Raw genomic sequence first — 27,066 nt, 5'->3', positions numbered from 1 at the left:
ACGTTTCTGCACCAAGTGAAGCTTGAGCAGCGAGCTCAGCCTTTCAGACAATTATTTTGGAATAATGAAGGTGTGTCATGTTGGCTGTAATGAGCATTTCCAATGCCTAATTTGCATGTGGTGTGAAGGGATTTCGGCAGCTGCCCGCTCCTGGCTGGAGGTAAGCAGCCTCTGACCGCATGGAGCTGCTGGGGCTGTAATGGTCATGGATGGCTCTGTTAGCAGTGCTTTCCCCAGCAGAGGAGGGATTAAATCCTCTCCCATCACCATGGTTAAATCAGTCGCTGCGGGGATGCATCCTGCACGGGTTGCCTGGTGCCATTGGCAGACAAAACTCGGGCTCACCTGAGCAGCCCCTCTATGGCAGCAACACAGACAGATGGAAAACGTCCACAGCAGCACGGTGTGGCTACAGCCCTGTGCTGCAAACACTCGCTGTCCCTGGCAAGAGATGAAGGATGTCTAAGAACAAGTGCTTGGCATCCCACCACCACCAACTGGCAGAGGCAGCAGCAGAGAGGCGGTGGCAGTGCGCCGAGCAGCACAAAACAGAGGAGCAAATGCTGGGGACTCAGCTGCTGCTGCTGCTGCTTTGCCCCTCCTTACTGCCCATTCACAACATGAGAGCCATCCTGCAGCTGGGGCAGTGAGCCCTCTTTCTTTCTGCTTCGCTGTATTGGTACAATGGCTGCATCTCCCGATGGCAACAGATCCTGCTCAGCTGTGTGGGATCCCACTCTGCAAAGCTGAAAGTCTTTCCCTGAGAACTGGAAGGATTGTCATTGAACCTACATTGCCCTGGAAGAGAATCACCAGGCTCATCCCAGACCTGGGCTTCCCTCCAGTGCGGTGCTGGGGGTTTGGGCAGCTCGGGACACCTTTGCAGCTGTTAGGGTGAGCAGAGAGCCCAGCAGGGCCCCTCCAGGGCAGTGCTCACATTGCAGAGCAGGTGCTTGCAGCGAGCACAGCTTTTTATCCAGCTGCAGCCTTTCAGCTCTCTGCTGCAAGGAGAAACCCCAAACAAAGCACAGCTGCTGTCTGCACCGAGCAGGAAGTGCAGAGATCCCAAACTGAGATTATTCAGAGCAGTGAGAATCTGATACCTGCCCTAGAGGAAGCTGAGGGCTTGGTAACCAGCAGGGTGTGGGGAGCCATGCTATCAGCTGTGGCAGAAGCGGTCAAAGCAGCCACTTGCTGGTGATGGAGCAGCTACTTGGAGGATTTTAGGGAAAGCCAATCACTTTCAAAAGCAGCTAATTACCCAGGCAAGCGGGAGGCAGAAGCTTTGAGGCCTTGCTTGCTCTTGGGTACAAGCGATGTATTTTTCTCCTGGGGGTACAGATATCACTGTCTTTCTCATTTCCCCTAAACAATCCCAGCAGATCACATCTATCTTTTGCCTTCTCCCAGAGGAGGCTCTACCACCTCTCCTGCTGGAGAAAAGATGCTAAAATAACATTGCTCAGCACTGCCAGGAGACACAGTGCCCACTGCCACTGTGGTGAGTGAGCACAGGGGCACAAACTTTGCAGGACACACTCAGAACAAACCTGTGGCAAATGCTGCCATCCCCAGCAGCAGAGCTACTGCTTTGGCAAAAGCAGCAGACACAGCAGCACCACAGAGCAGCCATGCAACTGCTGAAGAAAGAGGAGTGCCTATGGAAAGAGGAATGCCTATAGAAACATTTCTTCATAAGGAGCTGTGCTGAGAGGGCATTGCATGGAGCTCTCAAAACATCTTCATAGGTGCTTCTGCAATCAGCGCTCTCAATAATCCTCTTGTAGTGAAGGGTCTGGTTCTGGCTGTCAACACGTTGCTATGAGTTCTCTCCATTCCCCCACAGTATCAGGACACAAATCCTCCTACATGGCCCAGACCCAACACACTCGATATTGGGCACTCATTGGTTAGGAGCACACCAACTGCAGGCTGCTCCCTTTGTCAGTGGGAGCTGCTGGGACAGCCCAGCCCCCAGGATGTTCCACAATAACTACAATGCTTGTCCAGGTGCCTGGTGGGCAGCAGGACTCAGGGACTCTGTTTCCTCTTGTTGCAGCTGAACAGGAAAGCTCTGGGCTGGAAACACAAGGTGCAAATGCACAGCAACTGTCAATAGCTCTCTGCAAACAGCCATTGGTGCCAATGTGTCCAAAGCTGTGAAGCACACAGCTGGGAGTGCAGTGCTGACACACTTGCTGCGTGTGGGCAATTAACAGCGATGTTTGCAAAAAGGCCTCCTCAATGTTGGCAGCTACCAAAGCACCCGCAGCAACTGTGAAAAGAGAAACAGCTGAACACCAGGAGTGGGCAGCGCACCTTCCCTGTCTGAGCATCCATGCTCCCTTCTGGTACAGCATCTCACTGAAAGCTGCCATCAAAGGCCACCAACGTCTCTTGCTTGCTATGAAGTGAATGCTCAGGGGAGCGGGATGGGAGCGGAGGCACAGGGATGGCCGTGGATATGGAACACTTCAAGACCTTGGGAATCAACAGCCTCTTCCAAAGCAAGGCCATAAGATGCTACTTAAATGACTGTTGCTTTATGGAGAGCTTCACTTTCTCCCCATGTTATCTACTGACCTACACTGATGCCACCACCAAGCTGTGCATTCCCCTGCACCCAGAACCTGGCAGCACTCTGGGCCAGGGCATCTCACATCGTTGAAAAATGTCACATTGCTCATTTCCCAGTCTCTTGCCATCAAGAAAACCACCAGCAATTGTTTTGTCCTCAGTCAGGATCCAGCGTCGTTTATTTACATCACTTCAGTATTAAAACTGGGTTTGAAGGAGAATTTTTTTTTTCTTTTTTTCTTTTCTTTTTTTTTTTTTTTTCCTGCAGCTGATAACGGGATGCTGCAGCGATACACACGAATATGGATCACGGTGACAGAACCTGCTCGCAATCGAGGCCCGGTGCCGGTGACGACGGGAAGAACGCGTTCAGCACCTGCGCGTGGACAGCGCCGGGGCGCCGGGCCGCGCGGCAGAGCAGCGCTGAGGGTCGCTGCTGTCAGGAGCATTCGGGAACGCTGTTGGCTAAGGAAGGATGAGGTGAGGATGCTCTATCAGGTTTTCTTCTGTCGTCTGGCATGCAGTTTGCTTCGGGGATGGTGCTGGGTGGGTCCCGGCTGAGTCCTGGTGGGAGCAGAGTGGCGTTCTCCTGTCCAAAAGATGGAGAAAGCCAAGTGTGTTTTGGTTTTTCAACATTTCCTTCCAATTCACCTAGAAAGATAGACCTTTCCCATGAAGATGCTTTTTATGATGAGCATTTCTTTGAAAAACAGGAAGAGGTGGATAAGCAGAGCCTGCCCTTGGCCCTCTGGGCACACGATCAGGGACCATGTTGGAAGCTCGGTACCAGGAAACAGAACCAGGCAAAGAAGGAAATAAGACTCAGGCTAGATGACAAGGAAATAATTTATTTCCAGGTCCATGAAAGACCTTGAAAAAAATAACAAGGGTGAGAAAATCAACCTCCTAATTTAGTTTGGATAGAGAACTGTGGCAGCTACAGCTCCTCCTGCAGTCACCGGAGGGCCGAGCGCGGGCGGTGCAGCGGAGCAGTGCTTTGCTGGGCCCTGCTCTCCCCGTGTATTTACATGGGGGATGGAAATGAAGACGCAAGCGTGCGTGCATGCGTGTGGGAGGACAGGCTGGTTGAGGATGGGGGAAAACCCAAGGGGAAGTGGCTAAACACGTACCCTGTCAGACCCCATCTCCTACAGACAGAGCCCTACTATTGCACAACACTTTTGCTAAAGGAAAGGCCGGCTCCGGAGAGGTTTGGACACAGCTCTTTAGCCCAGAAGGAAAACAAGTACACATTCCTGAGGAAAAAGAGGGCTTTCTCCATACTCCCGCACCGGGAATCAGGGCATCACTTCCCATCAGCCCTGCTACCTCTCCAGCATCATCACAGTGAACCAGCGGCACGCCGAGTGCGGCTGCCTGCAGCCTCCTTCACAGGGACCGGAGACCCTGAGCAGTGAGCAGTTCCCAGCCCTGCAGGAAGCTGAGTGCAGCGGCCACAGGAGGAGCAGTGCAGATGGGGGCTGTGGGGCAGGGCATCCCTGCACCTCTCCACTGCTGGGAGTCATGCTGAGGCCAGAGGACTGACACCAATGGCCGGGAAGCAAAACAGCATAAAATAAACACGCATCTACATTTACGTTCAAACCCTCTCCAAGGATAGAAAACACTGCCTGTGGCTAAACAAAAAGGACAAACCCAATGACAAGCCTAAGATGTGTCAGACCTTGGTAGACCTTATCAGTTACCTATCTGTATCATTGATTGTTTTCAACACGGACAGATAAGGAGCCACAGACCCCGCTCTCCTCCAGCATCATCTGCAGCTGAGAACAACGACACATCCCTCCTGCCTCCTCCCAGTGCACCTGGCAGAACCAGAGGGTTCCTGCAAAGCAGCTGTGCTGCAGGGGCCCACGCGGGTCGCTCACAGGGCACCGCCGCTGGGACGGCACCGTGCCCCCACAGCAGTAGGGCGTCCCCATCTGTCACCACGGGGCCACGGGACACAACGGGATGTTGCAGCCAGTGCCTACAGCACAGGAAGGCAGGAGAGACTCAATCCAGTCACCGCCATTCGGTTAACCGCAGGAAAGGTGGAAGAGCTGAGAGGAGAAGCGATTGCAGCTCAGCAGAGAAGTGCGCTTTGGAGTGAGCTGCCGAGCAGCAGTCGCTCTGCGCAGGATGAGCCCGCGGAGCCACAGCGTGAGCATCCCCTGCGCACAGAGAGGACTCCGAAAAGTGAGCAAACGTAAGCGAAAAAAAAGCAGAACAGAATTAAAAGCTTGTTTCCCTCTGCAAGGAAAGCTCTTAAAGGAATCAAAGCGCTCCAAATGCTCTGAGACTCAAGTGACAAAAACAATTTAAACAACAAAAGGCTCCCGGTTTGCTCTTCTCCTCCTGAATGGGCCTCACTGAACGGATCTATTTAAATGACAATTTGTGGGGGGACAACCCCCCTCCAAATGCTCTCGAATTAGATTTTTTTCCCTTTCTTAAATTAATGTGCAGTGCTTTAACGGAGATCAGCATTAAGGAGATTATGACGGTCACAGCGCTCCCGCGGGCGCCCAGCGCGGTTGTTGTGGCACAGCTCCGACCGGGAGCACCTCGAAGGAGCGCCCACACCGACCCCCGATCCCAGGGCACAGCCCCTCCGGCACCGCCGCAGCCCCCCGACCCACTGCCCCCGGCGGGTCCGGCGGTGCCGTTAGGACTCCTCGCTGTCCTCCTCGCCCCGGCGCCCCGCGTAGAGCGCTGCCAACTGCCGGAACCGCGGCCCCCAGCCCCCCAGGTAGGAGAAGTCCTGCTCCGAGCCACTGGACCACGTGTTGATGGAGCTGAGCGAGGGAACCGGAGAGTCGGAGCCCTCGAAGGCGTAGGTCTGGAACGAGTCATAGGGCGGCACGGAGAGGTCCTCGTCCGCCTGCTCCACCTTCCTGCAGATGTAGTCTCTGAACACGGAGAAGTCCAGGTCCGGGCTCTGCACCCACTGCGGGAGGGCATGGCGCTCAGAGGCCGGGTTTCCTCCCTCTCCCGGCCCCCCGCCCCCATCCCCGCCTTTGATCTCACTGAAGTCGTAGAGGCTGCGCAGGGCGGACATGTCGTAAGCCTCCGTGTCCTGCTCGCCCCCTCCTTCGTCGTTGTATTTGATGACATTGTCCCTCATGTCCTCGTCGTCCTCGGATGTCAGGTGGCTCTTGTGGTGTCGCTTCAGCGTGAGGATCAGAAGCACCAGCACTGGGGGAGGAAGCACAGAGACTGTCGGAGCAGGCAACGTGCTGTGCAGCAGCAGCACGCTCAACCTGCACCAGGGCACAAAGGCAGAACCCCTCTGGCACAGGGCGCACCGGCAGCACAGAGCACAGCCCCGGCGGCTCCCACCAGCCGGAGAGCAACAGTTGTGCCACATCCGCACCTGTGAGAGGTGCTGGCTCAGTGCAGATCGGGAGATCCCTCTTACATGCTGCACAGCCACTGAGACGGGAGGGACAGATGGATGAGCACACGGCTGGACAGACAAACGGATGGAGTCTGGGGAAGATGCATTGGAAAAGGGGGGGGATGAATCACGGCGGCAGCCAAATGTTGTGAGGGCAATTGTGGAGCAGATGGCACGGAGCATGAGCAGCAAGCCACAGATGTGTCCTGGATCATCATCCATTCAGCCCATCACCTTTTAAGCACCGACGTGCACTTTATTCTTTTGGGCAATTAGGCAGAAATTTGTTTGCACTGCACTGGAAAATGAAACCAGCGTAAAGTGCCCCTTATGAGAAAGGGTTTTCTAAATGGAGATGTGACAGGAGATGGGGAACCATGCCGTGCCAAGAAGAGGGGACTCCCCTGAGCCCTGGCAGCCCTCAGCAGCCAGCTGCAGGCCAGCCCCGCTGCTGAAGAGCTCTCAGCTTTCCAGCTGCCCTGCGCTGAACTGGAGGGCACTGCAGCATCATCTCTCCATCCCCATCGCATTCCCACACACAGACAAGTCCACACTGCTCTGCTTCTCCACACTGTGCCCCGGTGCTCCAGCACACGCAGTGCCAGAGCCGATGCAGCATCCTGGGCAGCACTCACCGACCAGGATGAGGATGCACACCAGCAGTGCAATGAGGGCGCCGGGGCTCAGCGTTGCTGACATAGCATAGGCAGTGCTGTTGCAGGACTGGATGGCCCCGGTGCTGTCACAGCCACAGACCCGGATGGTCAGCGTTCCTGTGCTGCTGAGGGCCGGGGGGCCGCTGTCCACCACCAAAATGGGCAGCAGGTACACGTCCTGCTCCTGGCGATTGAAGCCCACTCTCTGCGTGTGCACCGCAGCTGTGTTGTCTGCAGGGAAGAAGTAAAGCCACAGCAAAGTCATTTCCATCATAAAAACAGCAGGGTCAGTATGAGCTGCTCTGCTCATAGGATGAAACCTCGGGGTGCAGAGAGGCACAAATTATTGTCCAGACACCAACTCCATTGCTCACAGCTCAGCCAAGCAGGGGCTGTGCACCTCTAATCATCCCCAGGCCCAAGAGGCAGAGGGGAGGAGCCCAGCCCAGCACTCTCTGGGTCCTTTGTAACTTGTGCAGGAGCAGGCTGAGCTCCTCTGAGCCACCAGCTCCACCTGTTCAAATGTGGCTGCTTCAAGGGCTCAGCAGCACCACTCAGTACCATAACACAGCCACTGTGTGACACACCAGGGCTCCGGGGCCAGGGGTGAGCCTGGGCAGCCATGCACCACCCAGAGCATGGAGGATAGGAGAAGGGCCTGGGATCAGCTCTGTTCCCTGCTCACCTGTGTGTGTGCCACTCACAGCCGGCCAGCAGAAGAACCAGATGGACAGCAAAGGACTGAACAGTGGCTGAACGATTGCGGCCAGATGTCAGAAGGTGCTGCCGACTGTCTGCAGACTTTATCTAATAAAACGTAGATCGGCCTGTTTGCAGCAAGGTGCTGCTGTCTGCAGCCTCTCTCCTCATTGCTCCTGATTTATGTTGGACTGGCCCCTTTCTGTATCAATCAGCAATTCGATCGGAAAAGACATCTATTTTAATCGTGGCTCTTGGGCCGACTGCCACCACGGAAATTGCTGTATGGATCGGTGCAGCCTGGGAGCACTGGGGCACAGAGGGACAGGAGCCACACGTAGGGCAGCAGGGCGGGCAGGATGTGGGCAGGTCCCATGGCACTGCGCTGCAGCCAGGGCAGAGCATAGCATGGAGCTCAGCTGGCACGGCTGTGTTGCTGGGGATGGCTGGGATACAGGCATAAAGGAGGCAGGAAAACATCATTTCTCTTCCAGTTCACGTGAGAATGCAGGTCTGCCCTGAAGAGCTCAGCTCGCCTTCCAGCTGGGGAGAGGCGTGGACGCTGGGCAGAGGACCACACCAACCAACGTTCAGAGCTGCACTGAATGGCACACAGCCAGGATTCAAAACCAAACCTTGTCCCTCCATGCAGAGCTGTGCTGTGGTTTTCACTCGCAGAATTCTTCCTTTGGATGTAGCACCTTTCATCCACCAATGGAATTTTCCAGGTAACCTCATTCCTCCCTGCCCACAAAGCACGTTTTAGAAAGGCAACCACCCCAGAGCCCAGATCACAAGGCAGCAATAAGGCGATATTGCACTCAGATATTGCAGGGCTGCAGCACACAGCGCTGGCTCACGCTTCCCAAACCAGAAAAGATCCAAGTGCTGCAGTGTGGGCAGCCTGCACAGGGCAGGGGACTGCCTGCAGAGGACTGTGCTGCTTCTATGCCCGCAGGCTGCCTGGGGTCCCTGCCCTCGGGCTGCAGCACAGCTGTGACTCCAGGCACAGCACAGCCCAGTGCAGAAATGAGTGGGAGGGAGGAGCAGAGCAGATTCCTATTCCCTACCAAGGCTAAGCTGGGAAAAATTGAATTGTTATGCTAATCGTTTGCACAAAGGTAACACGATCTCATTCGGTGCCGCTCCCTCAGCTTGCTGCAGCGTAGCAGGGAGATATAAATAACATTAATGGTGCTATCTCAGCGAGAGGCCAGGACCAGCTCCCAGCTGTCCATGCTGATCGCAAGCACGGGGCACCCAAAGATGGTGGAGATGTGGTCACGGCAGCTCAGACAAAGCACCACTCCCAGATCTGGCCCACCAGTCCCCTGCACCATATCCACCCCATGGGACCGAGGGAGCAGCCCCAGCGTGCATCTCCATAGCGGGGGGCCGAGGAATCCCCTTCAGTCTGCAGCCTGCTGAGAGCAGGGCCTGCCGCGCAGCACTGCATGCTGTGTGCTTAGAAATGGTCTGTGGCAATGAGGGGGAAATAGACATGCAAGTTGCAGAGGCAGCTGCCACCCTCAGCTCGCTCTGACAGCGCTGCACCACCGAGCTCCGCACCGCCCAGTGCGGGAGGGAGAAATATTCTCATTGCTGAACCCACAAAGTAAAAATAAAGCAGCAGAGCAGCCAGCTCCATGTGAGAAACCTCTGCTCAGGAAGGGGCTGTGCAACTCAAAATGGTGCATGGGAGAGACAGAAACTACAAGCACCAAACTATTTCAGTCATCACAAAGCAACATTTTTCTTTTCTCATGGGGAGACGTGAGCACGTCCTACTGGAGGAAGAGCCATAGAAATTGCATGTTCACACCAGGGATGTTGCTCACCATGGGCAGACCCCCGTCAAGCCCCAGCAGTGCCTGCATCCAACTCCTCCGCCTGCTGTCACCCTCGTGCCCCTCCCAGCACCTTCTGGATCCCTGTTCCTTGCACAACCCTCCCAGCTGCTGACAGGAGAAAGGCAGCACAGGGTCCAGGAACACGCAGAGATTTTACTCCATGCCACACGGTTTCACCTGATGCAATGGTCAGGAAGCAGCACCTCTACCTGCTAGAGGAGCAATCACAAAAGGCAGAAACCAACGTAGCAGAGCACAGGGACCAGTCAGTGCACGGAGAGAGGAGTGCTTAGGAATGCAATATACACTGGCGGGAGCATAACACGACTAGGAATAATGAAATAATTATGTCTCTCAGACTCCCTCTCCAAAGAGGCTCTTGGCAGCTTCAAAGACAGAGCTAATAAATCCTTCTCATAACTCAATCTTGATCAGCACCAGCACAGCAGAAGACAGTGACCACCTCTGACCTGGGTGCTGCTATCTGTGCCCTCTCCCACATCTCAGTGGGTGCCCACCTTTCCCTTCTCTGCTTCTGCTCTGCAGCCTCCGTGTCCCATTCCCGGGGGATGCAGAGTCCCTGCTGGGACCCCCTCCAGTCCCAGAGGGTGCAGCTGCTATGAGAAGAATCCCTTTTTCCCCTTTGCCTGTTTCTGCTCTCCAGTTCTCTGAATGCCAGACCACAGCACCACTGCTGCTCCCTTGCCTTTGGCTCAGCCCTCGCAGAGGTTTGATGCTCTTTTTCACCCCAAATCCGATCAGCATCTGCGCTGCTCATGCTGAGAGAGGCATCCCTACAGGGCTGGAGGAGGCTTTGTCTATCCTGAGGCAATCCCCAAATCCTAACATTTTGCTTTTGATTGCAATGATTTTTAGATCTTCTATCAGCCATTACAAGCTCTTAATGAGACCTGCAGAGAGTTCTGACATCTGCTTGCCTAGCCCTTGAGCTCCGGAGTCAATAGCTCCATGTGTCGCTCCATATTATCTACCACCCTTCCAGGTTGCTGGGCTTAGATGCTCTCTACTGTCTCTTCCAACACAATTAGCATTTCTTGGAGAACATGATTTCGGGATTTAATTGCCTTTAATCCTTTTGTAATCAATATTCTATGGCTAGAAAGGCCCAGCAAAAGGTGAGTTAGGAGTCACAGCATGGTGAATGGCTTTAGAAAGGCACCGGTTGAACCTGGGCAAGGCCAGCTTCCCCAGCACTATCTCCTCTTTTGGACACTTTATTTGCTAAAGCATCTGCATTCCAGATTGGGTTCACAGCTATCACAAACGACTTTTCATTCACATCTAACGAATTAGCAAGTGCTCGAGCACTCACTTGGACAGGTCGAGAGCAGAAAGCGAGAGATGCCAATAGGAAACAGCGCTGTTTCTAAAAGCCTGAGTCCTCCACGCGGCTCCAGCGGTAATTCAGCTAATGCAGAACGTCCTGCAGGGTCACCTTTCGCTCTTACATCCCTGACCTGGCACCAAGGCAGCTCTTGGCAGTACAGGCAGGAATGCGTGCCACTGGGCGCTGATGAGCGGGGCTGCAGGCGGTAACTGCAGGCACTTTGCAGAACGGACTGCAACAAGAGTGTTCCCAAGGGGACACTGGTCCCTGGGGACACCACCCTCCCGAGATGGCTTTCTGCTGCCTGGTGGGAGCCGAGGGAAGAAGGTGCAAAGCAAAAAATGAGAAGGATTTAAGCGAGAGCTTAGCGGATCCATCTGTGCTGACATCCATCAGTGTCACTCTTTGGCTGCAAAAGCAATATTTATAAATCACGTTTCAAAACTGGCTACAAATTTGTACAAAGAAACAGATGGGCTGGTGGTAGCAGTTTGTCACCACTGATATTTATATGGAGGAGGAGAGATAAGTGGAAGAGGGGCGAGGCAAGGGTGGGGGGCAATGCGGAGTGCAGTGGGGGAACCGGGGAGAGGAGGGGCACAACCAGGGCTTGCTATGGATCGGAGGAGTCAGGGCAGGGGGAAACCAAAGGGAGATGACAGCAAAGCACACACACAGCAGAAGTGAGGAATGCCTCCATCTGCACAGGCAGCCACCGCCTCCTGCTGTGGCAGAAAGCACCGCTTGGCAACTGGGAGGGTCTCCAAACACCCTGGGAATAACCCTGCAGCAACAGCATTTGTTTACCGAGAGCAGAAGGCGGGAGGTGACGCCAGCTTTTACTCATTTTATGCAGTGTTGCACCACATGCAGGTTTGTGGGATCATTTAGCACGGAGGATTACCCCGCGTGATGAGCGCGTCGTCCCACTCATGAGAGCAGCAGCTCTGGGGGGGGGCACATCCTGGGCCCTCCTGCAGCTCTGCCCTGCAGCACTGGCTCTGGGGTCCCTGCCCATGAGCCCCACTGCACGAGCAGGGCTGACCCCAATGCTGCTGGCAGTGGAGCAGCCCCTGCCGAGTCCCAGGTCCCTCCAGCAGTGATCCCAGCCGGGTCCAGCACAGCCCAGCTCAGAGCAGGCACTGCAGCCCCAGAGCTGACATTAGGGTGCAGGAAGGGATGGACCAGCACGGAACAGAGCTCCCATATGTTTTCCTGAGGTCAGGGAAGGAAGTTAATCGCTGGGCGTGGGGCAAAATCTTGTGGAGGATTAAAGCTTGCTTACATGCTAAGAAGCAAAAGTCTGGTGACCAGCTGCCCTATGAGTGCAGGGGGGGTCGTGGGTCAGAGACAGCTGTGCTTTTCAGGACACAGAACGATATCAGTTCTTCCACAATTTTGTTGGAAGTTCTGCTGCAAGCTCTGTTTGAACAACCCTAATAATGCCAAACAGGGAGAAAGCCTTGCTGCACAGTCTGCTGGCCCCCACCTGGGTTGGTCCCTGTGGCAAACACACATCTGGCTGGAGAAGACCCCACTAGCTGCAAGGGGCCTTGCTGTCCTTACCTGAAATCAGCACCTAAACTCACCAAGAACACCCACTAAAGACAGGGAACAGCATGATAACTGCCCTCCAGGACTGCCTCCATCCACACAAACACAGCCTGACTGCTGCTCCCTCCAGCATCCCTGGGGCTGCTCCCATGGCCACTGCCCATCCGCAGGGCGCTGCCCAGTTACCCTCATGGCAATCTGGGGCTGACCCACACTCTAGGGCATGCTTTGCAGAGGGATGAATGGTAATGCTGCAAACAGGCACGTGTTCATCTCCTTGCCTGCAGGCAGGTTGGAGATTTCACACCAAAGAAGGGACCACAAGCCCTGAAAACACAGTGAGCTGAGCAGACTGCACTCTGCAACAAAGGAGGAATCTGGTGGACCCACTATAAGAAAATGCACTCAATGGGCCCATCTCAGAACCAGGAGCTGTAGGGATACCTATGGGCTCCTGAGCTGCACCCAGCACAGCCACAGCCCCTCACATCCACCAGCAGGGCTTACCCTTAACATCCAGCAGAGAAAAGTGGTGGTTGTTGGTGGCTTCAGGTGCCAGCGTGAAGTAGAAACGATGACCACCCTGAGGCTCATCACGGTCCACAACGCTGATTGTCTGGATCAGCTGTGGGGAGAAAGCAGAGGTGAGCACCAGAGCCGCCCCACAGCCTCGGTGGGGTCACATTTGAGGGTGTGAAACAGTGGAGCACCACAGGGACCAAACCAGCCCCTGCCCTGCATGCACTGCTGGTGGCACAGAGCTGGCAGAGCCCTGGGAGAAGGGCCGGGGGCTGCTCACTACCTGGCCTGGCTTGGCGTCCTCACACACCGCAGCCTCATAGGGGGTGGCGAGCTCGGGAGGGTTGTCATTCACATCCAGGATGCGGATGCGCAGAGAGGCTCTCGACACCTGCGAATGATTATCTGAAACAAAGGAGAACCAAAGCTGCAGTAGGAGGTGCCATCTGCTGCTGGTAGGGAGCAAGCCCTCCTCATCCCATCTGCCTATGGCTGTGGTGGGTCAGGCAGCTGCTGCCAGTGCTGAGGTCATGCTGGGTGACCTCTGCGGGTCGGCTGCTCCTGCAGAGCACCGCTTGGCCTCACTGCCCGTGTCTCCCAGTAAGTGAGCCCAATGCTGGGCTGTGTGCCCAGGACTCCCAGCAATCTGCTGTTAGCCCATTCTGCCCAGCTGGGAGCAAGGCCCCACGGTCAGGTCAGAGCTGTGGGTACCGCAGCTGCTGTGGGGCACACGCGCAGAGCCTGGAGCCACACGCACAGCTCTGATCACAGCATGTGCCCCAGGGTGCCCTCTCTACCAGCAAATCACTGTGGAGGGCCTGATGTTTCCTGAAGCTCTTCACATGCTTCCAGGAATGAGGAATTCCTCACTCTCCATCTCCTTTGTTCCACCCAGAGGTTACAGCTCAGACAGACCCAGTGCCTCTCCTCTCACAGGCAGGAGCTCTGCTGTCTGTTTGTCTACAAAATTAATACTGTCCCCCATGTATCAGTAGAGGAGGACCCAAGGGAGGGGAGATTTAACACTGCTCCATAATTAGCCAGGAACCTGAGCCCCCTCCTGGAGCTGCCTTCACCTCACCCGTGCATTATCACTCCCTCTCACCCAGAGCAGCTGCTCTGGTGATTAGATGGTTGCTTTTGGGGGAGGGAGGCAGAAGTCGTGACTAAAAGCCTGGAACACCGTGTTATTTTAAAAAGCATGTTGGTGCAATGAAACAAACTGCCATCACTTCCAGGGGGAGAGACAGTGGGAGGTAGTGGAGCAGGAGGGAGTGGGGACCCGGGGGCAGTGCTCTGTACCCACTGGGGCTGCAAAGGATCTGAGGGGAAATCAATTCAGCTCCTGCAAGGAGAAGGGTGACAGCACTGCTTCACCATCCTCAGCTCACTGTAGGAAGATGGAGACCCTTACTTCAGTGCTATGGTGCAAGGAATCTGGCACTGCCCCGCTGGGAGAAGGAGAGGAGACAGAAAGAGAAAAGAGGAAGCAGAGCGCAGAAGCAGCCCAGGTCCCCCTGCTCCCCTCCCCACTCACATTCCCCCAGTGCAGGAGCAGATCCCAGCACTGCCAAGTGCTCCCAGACCCCCTTTGATGCAGCCATCTCCAGGAGTACCGAGCTCAGCAGCGCAATCTGCTCCTCTGTATTCCAGTGGTACCATGATCTATGTGAAGGCTCCTCAGTTGCTTTCCTTATAAACCTCCCCTTCCTTTCAGCCAGCACCTGAATTTACAGGCGTAACATACGAAAAATATTTGGATGCGTTTGATAAAACTATCTCCAAACCATCTTTGAAACAGCCTTCCTGCGGCTGGCGGAGCGTTAAGTGGATTTATGACGGTCAGAAGCGCGATGAGGAGCGCGTGGCGGTGATGGAAGGCGCACAGCACGCTGCAGTACTGCCAGCATCACTGCTGCATCCCCAAAGCACAGCTGTGCAGCACCTCCACGTGCACAGAAACGCTCCCACCCCTCACATGAATGCTCTCTTCACCACCACCAGGCAGAGCACAACAGGGCACTGTGTGCCGCGGAGGGACTGAGCGCGACCGCGGAGGAAAAAAGTCATTTTCCGTGGCAGTGTCTCTCCCAGCTCAGCTGACTGACATGCAAATTAGTTTAATTATTTCTTCTTCTAAAATAAATTATATTTTGCAGTGGCTGCAATATGTTGTGTCAGGCAAAATTACATTCAATATTTTTAAACTAATTGATGTCAGCCTTGAGAAAACCTGATTGACAGCAGCGAGGAAACCAGGCTGCTACCTAAACGGTTCCCTAAATTAAAATTAAACATGTCGGGTTCCTGCATATCCTCCAGGAGTTGGAATGCTATTAATCTGAAACGACTGAGGAAAGAGACATGGAAAACACGCGGAACACAGGGGAGATGCTGGGAACGCAGCGGGTGGATGGCTGGCAGCTGCCTCTGCCAACCTAGGCCTGATGGTGTGGGAGATGCTGCATCACGAGCTGTGCCATGCAGCTCCATGCTGCAGCACCTCCCCAACAGCTCCGCTCCCTGTGCTGCCATGGGAGCACTCTCTGGGCTGGGTGTCATCCAAGGGCTCCACTGCACAGCGACACTGAGATCAATGCCCTGGCTGAACTTACAGCCCCAAGTGGCTTCTTTAATTCAGTTAGCCAGGAGTGCAATCATGCAAGGGACCCGGGCTCTGCCCTAGGCAGAGGCTCCCACACAGCTGCCAGCAGGATGCCCCACTGCTCCACAAGCACTGGGAGCTGTGTGGATGAAGATGGCAATGATGGGAAGAGGCTATGGAGATGCTCGACCATCCCCTCTGCAGCAGGAAAGGAGGGCAGTGACAGTTGCACTGTGCTGGGATCCAGCTGGTGCCTCTTCAGACCCTCATGCAAATTCACGATGAAGTGCTTTGGACTTTCACAACCAAACCTCTGTTGTGCAAACCCAAACCCAGCTATGCTGAAGCAGCTGTACCATTTGCACTGCCCTGCTGTGTGGCCACATCACAGACAGAAAGCTGCTCTGCAGCGCTCCTGAAGCCCAAAGCCCAGCTCCAGGAAAGCCCCCCGGGCCACGGGCTGTGATTGTGGCTGCAGCACTCCTTGGGGTCTCTGCACTGGGCACAGCACACAAACCGCTCTCTTCCGCATCAAGACCAAATTGGTACAATACTGAATTCAGAATTTTTACATCAGTGGAGAAGTCAGAAGTGCCAGGAGTGGAATTTTAATCCTCACCGTCTCAGCAAATTGGGAGAATAAAATGCAGACTGGGACAGACCGCTGCTTTCCAGCTGTGAAGCACAGGGCAGCTCTACAGCTGTCAGCAGAGCTGCGGACTGTGGAACGCAGCACAGATAGCAGGGACACTGCAGGGGCTTGGCTGGGGCACAGCTCCTCAGACACAGGGCCAACACCAGCAGCTGGGGCTGACGACGCAGCTCCAGGGAAGCAAAGTGGAAACATCAGAGCAGCCAAGTAACATACAAATGGCTCTCACCTCTCCTGAGCCCTGCCCAGACTCAGCAGCATGAGAGTCATTAAATCGCATCCAAACACAATGCTCTGATTAAAGCCAGTCTCCAGCAGGAAGATTTATCATCTCAATTACCAGCAGTGGACACAGCAGTCAAGGCCTCATCATTTTACATGAGCAAAGAGGAAAACAGGAAGAGAATCACTAATATTAGCCCAAGGAAGGTAAACAGCTTGTGAGTGAGATGAAGATTTATTTCTGGGAGTGCTTGGCCTGGTCCCAGCCCAGATTTGCTGAACGGTTCCCATGTTTCCCACTGGCTGCACTGCTGCAAGGCCAAATACTGCGCTCAGCAGCAGCCTGCAGGGGCACATCAGGAGCCTTCTGCTGCTTCTCTTACTGCTCCTCGGATGCAAACAGTCTCTCACGTTATCTACAGGTGGGGCATACCCCCCTGGATGTGGTCTCTGTAGCAGGAGCACCTGCTGCTAGGTCTTGTGCAAATCTAAGCAGCCAGCCTGGCCACAGGAGCACATTTTGCCAGCTGGCACGTTCCCAGCAGCTGCTGCTTGTTAAACCCCTGCAGGGGAGTGCTGCCAGGGATGGAAAGGCAAGATTCAGGACACTGCACCCCAGCTGCTCACCGGGGCACAGCTTCCCTCCAGCCCCAACCAGATTCAGAGCTGGGCACCTGGCTCTATAAGGCTCACATCTCCACCAAAGCTGACACTGTACCTCAGTTATGGATGAATACCTGCTGCGGAGAATGGCTACACACCCCTGGGCAGTGCCATGCCAGCCTCAGCATGGGCATTCACATGTGTGCCACCGAGCACACACCAGGCAGCACTGCTGCAAAGCTGTGGGGCACACACTGCCAGCACAGAGCCCCTAACTGCCCCAGGGCAGTGCTGCAAAGCTGTGGGGCACACACTGCCAGCACAGGGCCCCCAGCTGCCCCAGGCATTGCTGCGATGCCCCACTCCTGAGTCCCCCCCCCCGTCACTCTGAAGGCCTTACCTTTACAACTGCCCTTTCTGCCTGAGGATTCAGACATAAATTGTGCTTTAAATTCAATATCAGTCATTAATATTTCATGATTACAAAACGTTAAGGATAATGTCACGGGGAGGAATGTCTGGGCAGTTAAAATGGATGAGTCAGAGCCCGCTGATGGGAGAAGTCGAAGCGCTGGAGTCTCCCTGGCTTTGAAGCGATGCAGCCTGACAGGCGCTCCTGCCTGAGGGGAGCTGCAGCATTTACTGACTTGCTCTGAAATCTTAGATGCCGCGTATAAATATTTTCCTTCTGATTCTTGTCACCTCACGTTTCCTCTGGATGCTGAGCACCATCAGCTCTCCTCCCCCGGCAGCGGGGCAGTGCCGTGCAGAGCTCACCCACCCCTGGGCACAGAGCATCCCGTGGGGTGACGGAGCCACAGAGGTCCCAGCCTGGGGCAGTGGGGTCTGCCAGGTCACTGACTGCCCTTGCTGGGGCAGCCTTAAATGAGCGGATCATTGCCACGATGACCATTCTGCAGCCACAAGGAACTGCTGGGCCCTCAGCCAAAGCCCTGGCGCATTGAATCTGAATGGCACCTTCCTATTCAGAATGAGCAAAGAAAAGGGAACCAGGAACCCTGTGTCAGAGAAAAGCCCAGGAAAGGCTTCATCCCATGAGCAGGTTTTGGCAAATGTCCGCGGGAACTGGGAGGTGTTGTACAGCCAAAGCACAAAACCTGGCAATGCCTTTCTGCTTCCCAGCACAGTGCCTTGGATGGAAGTCAGTCTCCATCTTAAGGCTCAGAAAAAGGAACACACAGAGAATCTGAGTGTTCCCTAAGGTCCTTGGGGACCCAACACAGACCCTGCACCAAAGCCCTGTGCAAACATTACAGGGCAGCAGGATGCCCAGGGCAACCCCACCATCTTCCTACCCTCAGCACAGCACCTGCAGGGAATCAAAGCCTTCCCTTTGCTTCTATTATTTTCTTTTCATTCCTCAAGAGGAGTTTATTCAAAGCTTCTTTGAGCAGCAGGACCAGGTTTGTTCTTTTCTTTCTTTACCGGAATAGAAACGGCAAACAGAACTTCTGCTGGAAACATCCAAGCTGGGCTCTATCGCCTCAGGATCACGAAGACAGAGGGAAGATCAACCAACAAAACCCTCGCAGCCGCTCAGCTCCCTCCTGCCTCTCCCAGCCTGGTGTGAGCAGATCCTGTGCTTACTGCAAGTGCAGGCCCTATGGTGGCACAGCCATAGGGAAGATGGCCATAGGAAATGACCATCAAACTGTGGTCCAGCCCAGACGGCTGCTCCTCTGCTCACCTGCTTCCATTGCCAGGATGGTGATGTTGTGCCATCCCGCTGTCTCCCGGTCCAGGACCTTTCCTGTCACAATGGCACCTGTGTTGGCATCAATGTCAAAGATCCTCTCTGTGTCCGTGCTGCGGTCAATGGCGTACCTGGGTGCAGGCAAGAGGGGAAAAAGTGAAAAACGGGACGTGCCAAAGGGAGCCTTGGCGCCCTGTTTGGAGGCAGGGCTGGAAGGGAAGCCCAACCCAACCACGGCCATCAGGTGCAGCCGTAACACAAATAACCACCGCCGCCGCCGCGATCGGAATTAGAAATCCAGAAGGCCTACAAATCACAACAATGCAGCATAATGCCATTGTGTACGGCATCTTTCATACGCGCTGCATCCCAGAGCGCTTTACAGAATTAAATAATACAAGACAGCAAAGAGCACAAAGGATAAATTACCGAGAGGAGAGCTGGGAATAAATTAAAGCCTTCGGTCACATGTCCAACAACAGGAGGAAGATGAATGTAGGGACAAAGCAAGCTGGAGAGCTGACAGACAGGGCAGGGCTCAGGGCAACCCCAGGCTGGCAGCATGCTCAGGGGTGACACAGGCACGCTGCGTGGCGGCTGCTCCAAGTGCCTGTGGCTCACAGCGTGCAGCTCATGGTGTGCAGCTCATGTGCCTGGCACTCCAGGCATGGCCATGCTGCACAGAGCCATGGGCAGCCTCCTACCTCCCACATCCAGGTCCAGGAGGGAGCCAGCTGGGGGGCAGGTCACCTCCCAGGTCACCCATCCACACAGCTGAGCATCCCTACCTGATTCAGGGACCCAAACGGCACACCAATGGCTCTGTGCCTACAAGCCCTCACTGTTACGCAGCACCAGATTGCATTCCTCAGCTCCCTCCTTCTCAGGCAGACGGGGGTGAGAATGTACAACAGCATTTGCTTGTAGTTAAGGGAAAATTGCTGTCTAAATCTCACTGGTGCACATGCACAAATGATCACGTTCCACACCTGCATGTCTGTCTTCCCCTGGAGGTGATGGGGATCTGTCACACAAAGCCCAGGCATCACCAAACCACATCCCAGGGAATTCCCAGCCCTCCTGCATTTCCTGCCCCATCTCCAACCTGGAAATGGAGCATCTATGAACATAGAGCCAAGGGACAGTGACACTGGCACATACTGCAGCCTCTCATCCACTCCACACTCACCCACTGTGAAGGGACAGGAGGGGTCTGGCAATCCTTGCAGATCCAACCTTGTGCTAGAAGGAGGAACAGAAATTGGGATGACGAAATCTGCCATCCTTCCAATAGCACAACTGATACGTTTGTGTAATTGCTCCAATTGTTCTCCCACTGCTGCTGACCCCTAACACGTCCTGTTCCGTGATCACATCTGGCAGCAGCTGCCTGCATGGCCAGAGGGTGCAGGGAGCACCGTGGTGTCACCGGTAAGCACTTCTTGTACTTCTAATTGCTTCACTGCTGAGCTTGTCTTCTGTCATTTCAGAGCTGGCTGGGAAGGACTGACTGCCCACATCCTACAGCAGGACACAAACCGGAGCAGAAATCTGATCCCTTTGTCATTGCTGCTGCACTCCTCAGTGCAATGCTGTCAGGAGACAGAGCTCTGGGTGCTGCCTGCGTTCATCACTGATGTGGAGCTGAGATTTGAATGTGGCCAGTCCAAGTGGACCTACAGCCCTTCATCTGCTCCACGTGGCCTTCCCTTCCCAAGGAGTTATGGCCAACCCCACAGAGACCAGGGCTTCCAGTGGGAAGGAATCCAGTTCTGCTCAGTTGATGCCATATTGCGTAGTAGGATCTTTATCAACCAAAGTCTGTGCTGCCCTCCAGCAGTCTCATTTCCCCTTCGTTGTCCCACTGATGTTCTGCCCAGGGAGGGACACCATCATTCCCATGTCTTCCCTGTGCTCAGGGGGAGGATGCCACTATATTCCTTGCTCAGCTGCTGCTGCTCCATATCTGGAACTGCAGTGCCCAGCTCTGATTGGGATGCAGACCTTGTAAACCATTTTCTTCTCCTCCTGCTGGCACTGCCTGTTGGTCTGGATGTTACAAGCGACTGTTTAATTTAGACAGCTTTCTCGGTGCTCATCTTTCTCGTGAATGCATTTCTCGAGCAGTTTGTTTCACTTCTCCCTCTGAACGCAAAGAGGAGCACATTTTATGCCATGTGTTTTGTTAATAGCGAGCTTTTCAACCACTGGGTGAAAAGCTTTTTGTTATGTTTGTTTTTTCCTCCTCTCCCTTTTGTATTGAAGCGGGTTGCAGTTCTCGCTGTGCTGCTGGACTCTGAGAAATGCCCATGTCCAACACGTGCCTCTGGATTTGCTGAATGCCAGACGAGAATATCTCTGAGAACCTTAAATCCCAAGCAACATTTCCCCAGTGCTGATAAAGCCTGGGATGCACGCAATCAGAGCACAGGCTCACTGCAGAGAGAAAAACAAAAGGCTTCCATCCAAACAGCCTCACACACACACAGCACATCACTGTATTACCTAATACAATGGTTTGGATGAGAAACAGTGCTACGTTCAGGAAATACACAGCTAGCGTCAAAAAGGCAAATGGGAACTGAATGCTTTCTGAAAAAGAGTGCTTCTAGCTTTTGTCAGGCAACAAATAAGGATGGAAGAAAAAAAAAGAGCACCGTTCTCTCACACAGAGCTGCCCCTGCTGGGTCCCTGCGCTCCCCACAGGACACACAGCCCATGCTGAGCTCCAGATCCACCTGGCAGCACCGTGGCCCTTCTGCACAGCTGCAATTGGGGGCTGCTCCCCCAGAGACGTTGGTGCTCTGTAGGCACCCAGGGAGAGCTGCAGCGGGATCCTCGTGCAGCTGGGATGTGGCACAGCCTTCTGTGTCACCTGGGGATGGATGCAGAGAGACAAGGGCACCTCCTGTCCCACTTGGCTTAAAATACTTCCCAAACCTCGTTACCAGCAGCCCGGTGTCAGCAGGGTTGGAGCGCTGACGGTGCTGATTTTTGCTGGGCTGTCTCCGGGGGTCCTTCTTCTTTCCTGCCTCGAGGGGACAGCGCATCTCGGCACAGCAGAAGGTGTTGGCCTTCTCCTCTGTACGCGGCAGAGCCAATGGAGCAGAGCTCACGAGCCCGCATTCCAGCTCCCACCTCCAGCAGACAAGGATCAGGAACTTAAAGGGATCCACTGAACTGCACCAACTTGAAAGGCTTCACACTGACTTCAAGGGGCTGAGGATCAAATGCTGGTCACGCTGTCAGGACCGGCTGCTCTCTCATGTACCAGAGGTGAAGTACAAGTGCTGGCTCCTCGTGACTGTGCTTTGAGCTGCACACTTGAGATGCGAGGTGATGTGCTGCTGTCTCTCACTGATGGGCTGGTGGCACGCCCTGGCAGGATGCTTGCCTTCATCTTTGGGTGCTGCTTTGAAGCTGCAGGCGTAGCAAAGCCTTTTATTAAACCACACTGCAATTCCCTGCCTGGAGTCCTGTTGGCTGTGCCCTGTCCCTGAGCACATGGCATTGCCACACCTGGCACCGAGCTTGCTGTATGGTAACGTTTGGGCTCTAACCCTCCTGCTGTTCCTTTGGATCTGCTCCTCTCTGCTCCAAGTCCTCAGCATTCTGCACAGCAGTAGGAAGCCTCTCCTCTGCCTCTTTTTGTTCTGTCTGCAAATATTGCTACAAGCTCCATGGGGAAGGGCACGGAGAACAAGAGTAAATAAGGAGGAGACTTCTGTCCCCAAGACACCTTCCCCACAGCTGCAGATCACAAAATAGAATCTCCGTTCCGTAGCACTGCTGGAAACGTGTCAGTGCAAAGCACAGGTACTGGTGTATGCACACACTGAGGTCTCTACCCGCCATCCCAAGGCTCTGCCCCAGTTTACTGCAGGCAGGGATGGGCTCTGTAGAGAGCCCTCAATGCAGAGCCAATGCTGCTCACTTGAAGTGAGGCTGTGTGGAAGGTGCCTGCAGCCCCGCTGTCACCTGGCACAAGAACACACATTTCAAGGAAATTCTCCACACGCTGAGGATGTTTTCAGAACACCAGCTTTTCATCCCGACTGCTCATGACTCAGGCCAGTTGGCAGAGCCAGAAGGCTGCTTTGTGCCTTAGGTAATAACAATTTAACAAGGTAACAATCTCTTTAGCTACAAATTAAACGGAAATGGGAAATGTCCTGTGCAGATAAGCCGCTGCCTGGATTATGTCCCCTGCCCAAATATAACTCCTCTGATCTTTGATCCCCCTGCATGCACGCATGCGCACACACAGCTGAGCTCTGGCTCCGCACTTCCCAAGCCTCACCTCATTTATCATTCCCCATCGCTGCCCGCTTGTCACTCCTGCTCGCTTGCCTGGCCCGTGTCAGGCTCCACTGCGGCTGCCTGGCTGTCAGCACAAGGACACGCAGGCGTCACCCAGACACCTTCCCCGGCACTCCCTGCCACTCACAAGCCTGTCACTTGCCCACGACACGTCTGTCACCTGTGAGATGGTGGCTCTAGCTTGCCAATACCCATGCACAGACTGCTGCTCGCTGCCTGCTCTGCAGCACACACATGAAGCACTCATCACCTGCACCACCTCTCCACTCCCACTCTGCCACACGAGGTGGCCGTGAGAACCCCACACTGTGACCCCCGCTGCCAAAAGGGAAGGGGATACAGAGTTGGAGCAGTGCTTTACCGCACAGGATGGTTCGCTGTGTCCGGATCGAGGGCGGTGACCACCCCCACGATAGAGCCAACGTGAGCATCCTCCTGGACCTCCATTGTGTTGGAGGGGGGCCAGAACTCAGGGGGCTCATCGACGTCCAGCACAGACACCCGCACGATGGTCTGGTCCCGAAAGGTGCCCAGGTCTACAAACCGTGGGTCCACAAACTTGTTCAGGGCCTCCACCACCACAGTGTGCACTTTTTTTGACTCGTAGTCCAGAGGCTGAGACAATAGGAGAGAATTAGTCACAACTGGCCCAAGTACCCCCATTAGCCACATCCAGCCCCAGGACCCCCATTAGCTACACCTGGCGTTGCTGATCAGGTGTGGGAATTAAGTGGGCATGTTTCTGCTCTTAACAGGTGCTATCAGCAAGAGCTGTAAGCACGGCTCTCCATCACTTTGTGCACCTCTCCATCTGTACACTGCTCTCTCCCAGGAGCCATGCAGGCAGCAGAAGGCACTGCACTGCTGCTCCTTTTTAGTTTTCCCTCCCAGAAACAGGTCTGTGCTGTGCTATCTAGGCAGAACAGGTCTCTTCCTGCATCTGCAGGCACAGAAATGCTACTGCTAGAGCTGCGCTCAGAGGAGTGTTTGTTTATTTCAACTCAGACGCAGTAGAAGCCCACAAAGGAAAGGGCCCTCCTGGAGATGCCTGCCCTCCCCACAGCCAGCTTTTCTCCTCACCTTCTGAACGGTGATGACAGCCTCCTGGGTATTGCTGTCTGTGGTGACTTTGAACATCTCCACCCCTTCCTCATCCTTCATCTGATAGGTCATGTCGGTGTTCTCCCCGACATCAGAGTCCTCTGCCTTGACTCTCCCAATGGCAGTGCCTACAGGGGCAGTTTCTACGATGCTGAACTGATACATCTCTAGAGGAGAGAAAAGCACCAAGGTCACAGCTCTGCCTGCACCATCCCCAGCTTGATGCACATCTTTGTGTACCTCCTTGGGACAACTCTTGGGCCACAAGTACTGTCCAAACTCTGCCAATGTCTGCAGTTCAGAATGTCCTGAGAAAAACAAACCCCAGCCAAAAACAGGGGCTGCAAGAAGGGAACCGGGGAGAGCTAATGCTTTAAAGAGCCAGGTAGAGAAAGCGATGATTTTTCTACACAGACACAACACAGCAGTGTTGTCCAATTCTTGGCAAACTTCGGCAATTGTAATTTCTAGGAGAAGCAGCAAAAGAGCTGAGACACCTTCAGCTGCAGCACCCTCAGCTGAGGGAGTCCCCCCATGGGGCTGCTGGGCAAGGACACACTCAGACCCAGGCACACCGCTGTGTGTTCTGCAGTGCTGTGCTGCTGCCCCGCAAACATCCCGAGCAGCAGGGCTGGCTCAGCCTGCAGCCACACAGCAGGCTGTGCCAGGAGCCCAACAACACGAGCAGAACTTACTCTGTGGGAAGCGTGGTGGGTTGTCATTGACATCAGTGACCACGATGGTGACGGTGGTGGAGCCGGACAGCCCGCCCAGCTGTCCCGCCATGTCCGTGGCACGGATCACCACCTCGTACCGGTCCTGTGTCTCACGGTCCAGGTCAGCCACAGCTGTCCGGATCACACCTGGAAGTGGGCAGTGGAGTGAGTGCAGGCACATGGCAGAGCATCTGCAGAGTCACAGAACAGGTGAGGCTGAGAGAGGTGGCTGGGGGGTACCTAGAGCAAGCTGGAGCTCCAAAGGGGGCCAGCTAGATCTCCCAGCCTCTGCTCATACAGCAGGCACTCTAACATTTAACTAAACCTCATAGTCCCAAATTTGGAGGAGGTCTGTGTTTTCCTCCAGGGAAGCCAGGAGCAGGGTAAAGGGTTGGTGGGAGCTAGCTGCACGCCGTGTGGAGGAATGCTATGTAAAAGCCCCTGCTGAGTCACAAAGCCCCTTTGGCAGCAATCTGCAGCAGTCCACTTATCCTTATCTGCTCAGACAGGAGCCACAGAAGGATGAGCACAGCTTGCAGCCATGGGAGGACTGGCTGCTGCAGAGCAGTGCAGGAGGGATGTGGGGCAGAGCTGCCCACTCATCTGACCTCTGCCATCCCAAAGGGTGTTCCCATTGGTGCACAGACCCCCTCATTTTCAAACGTGTCTTTAAAATGTGTCTCTAAGTTAGGAGACCAGGGAAGCTGTCTGTGTCCCGGGGCTGAGAATGCACTTGAGACAAAGCCAAACAAAATGCATGGTATGTTGGTGCTTCTTTTTTCCTTCTAGATTTCACTGTGTAAAAAGTCTTTTCAGGTTTTCATTCATCTGAGCAAGGAGAAATGACCAGGACTAAAATATACAGCAATCCAAAACAAGAAGGAAAGAGTAAGGAAGCCCAAAAAACATTGTGAAAGCAGAAGTTACGACTTTGTATGTCAGCCAAGATGTTTCATTTACATGGAAACAAAGCACAGAGAAACATTTTGAGAATGAAAGCAAGAAAGAACCGACTGCCCTGGGGTGGCACCAGGGGCACACAAGCACGTGTACATGAGTACAAGGTCATTAGTGGTGCATTCCCAGCCCCACTGTCCCAGCAGCAGCCCAGAGCAGCTTAAAATCCCCTCCAGCTCGGTTTCGTAACATTGCACAGATTTAGCCACTGCTTTCTGTTTTTGTAATTGCTCTCTTCCAGGCTTTTCTGATTAACTATTGGCTTTACCTCCCATTACTGCGAGCCCTGCACAGCCTCCTTTGCTTGGGTTTACTGAAGCCCGAATGGCAGACGCCCCGCCATGCCCTGTGCAGCCTGCAGCTATGGGGCCTGACCTCCTGGAAGCAGTGGACAGGTGACAAGAAGGAGCTGCTGGTGGTGTGGCACAATAGCAATCAAATGTCACTGAGCTGAAAGGAAGAAAGGATCTTTTTTCCTCCTCTGCACGACATGACGGGTGCAGCAGTAGCTGGCAACGCTGCTCTGTAGATGTTTCTCTCTCCTTGCTTTCTCAAACTAGCAATTATTCCAACAATTATCGTTGTTGGGATTTATTATAAAGGCATCACTGCCATTTCAGATGCTTGCAGCTCCCCGGCTCTCACGGACAGACACAATCTCACCCAGTTCTCTCCAGTCTGTCATTTCAGTTCTATCGTTACTTGAACTGTCACCATCTTCAGCCCCATGGAGGCTTGTCCCCTATTCCTTGGGCACTTCCAGCTTCTGCCTACTAACACACAGGAGAAAGTCTCAGCCCTCCTGGCGCTTGCTCACCAAAGCCCACTCTCCACGCCAGCACACGGGTCAGAAGCACGGAGCACAGCTCCTGGCAGGGCACATCCCAAACCTTCTGCACAGGGCTGGCCTCAGCTGGTCACGTTTATGGGCCTCCCATGTCTCTGCTATGAATATAAAGCCGTTATTTCTGGGCAAGCGCTATCTCACTGAAATTTAAGCAATTCTGTTAATTAACGGGGTCTGAAGCATTTTATAATGAAAATGATTCATGTCAGCACAGAGGTGATGAATTGGGATGAGAGAAAAAGCTCATGTATTCACCAAGGCGGTAATGACTTAACTGAGCTGCTTGTAATGACACAGCCCAGAGTACCCCGTGTAAGATGGGAGGGAAGAGCTCAGGCTTCCCAGAACACCACCAAGGTCGCTCATTCCAGTGGGGAACAAGTCCGGGCTGCCTGCCATGCACAGAGCAGCACTAGGAGACAGAACAGAGCCCTTCTCTGGGTGCACAGACAGAAGAGAGAGGGACCTCTGGTGCTGCAGACAGAACATGGAAAACCTCATTGTCATCTCCTAAGATCCACAAATTCACCTTCTTTCCAGCCAGAGAAACTGCCAAACATTCTCCTTCCCAAACTCTGCCAACACAGCAAGAACAACCTCCAGCTCGCTTCATCTCCCCAGTTCTTGTCAGCATCTGTTATAGTTGAACAATACAGACACATGGTGGCATACCCTCCGGTACAAGGCACATGTGGCTTTCCAGCATGATCCAGATTAATCAGTGTA

General features: G+C 54.2%; 1 protein-coding gene across 2 annotated transcripts in view; it reads right to left on the bottom strand.

Annotated features, from left to right (window-relative positions):
• Positions 1-2,893: 2,893 nt before the first annotated feature.
• The window catches only part of CDH22 (cadherin 22), a 58,707-nt gene continuing 34,534 nt past the window's right edge, over positions 2,894-27,066 (bottom strand). For both annotated transcript variants that reach the window (XM_048962525.1, XM_048962526.1), the window contains exons 5-12: positions 24,516-24,683; positions 23,800-23,987; positions 23,081-23,334; positions 18,394-18,530; positions 12,887-13,008; positions 12,592-12,709; positions 6,613-6,864; positions 2,894-5,775 (exon numbers count right to left, since the gene is read on the bottom strand). In XM_048962525.1, coding sequence (XP_048818482.1) covers positions 5,246-5,775; positions 6,613-6,864; positions 12,592-12,709; positions 12,887-13,008; positions 18,394-18,530; positions 23,081-23,334; positions 23,800-23,987; positions 24,516-24,683 — 1,769 coding nt within the window. In that variant the 3' untranslated portion in view covers positions 2,894-5,245. The remainder of the gene's footprint in view (positions 5,776-6,612; positions 6,865-12,591; positions 12,710-12,886; positions 13,009-18,393; positions 18,531-23,080; positions 23,335-23,799; positions 23,988-24,515; positions 24,684-27,066) is intronic.

This window comes from Lagopus muta, chromosome 16 (assembly GCF_023343835.1).
Source record: "Lagopus muta isolate bLagMut1 chromosome 16, bLagMut1 primary, whole genome shotgun sequence".
Lineage (NCBI taxonomy): Eukaryota > Metazoa > Chordata > Aves > Galliformes > Phasianidae > Lagopus > Lagopus muta.
Note: the sequence above shows the minus strand (reverse complement) of the source record. Positions and strands in the feature narration are given on the sequence as shown.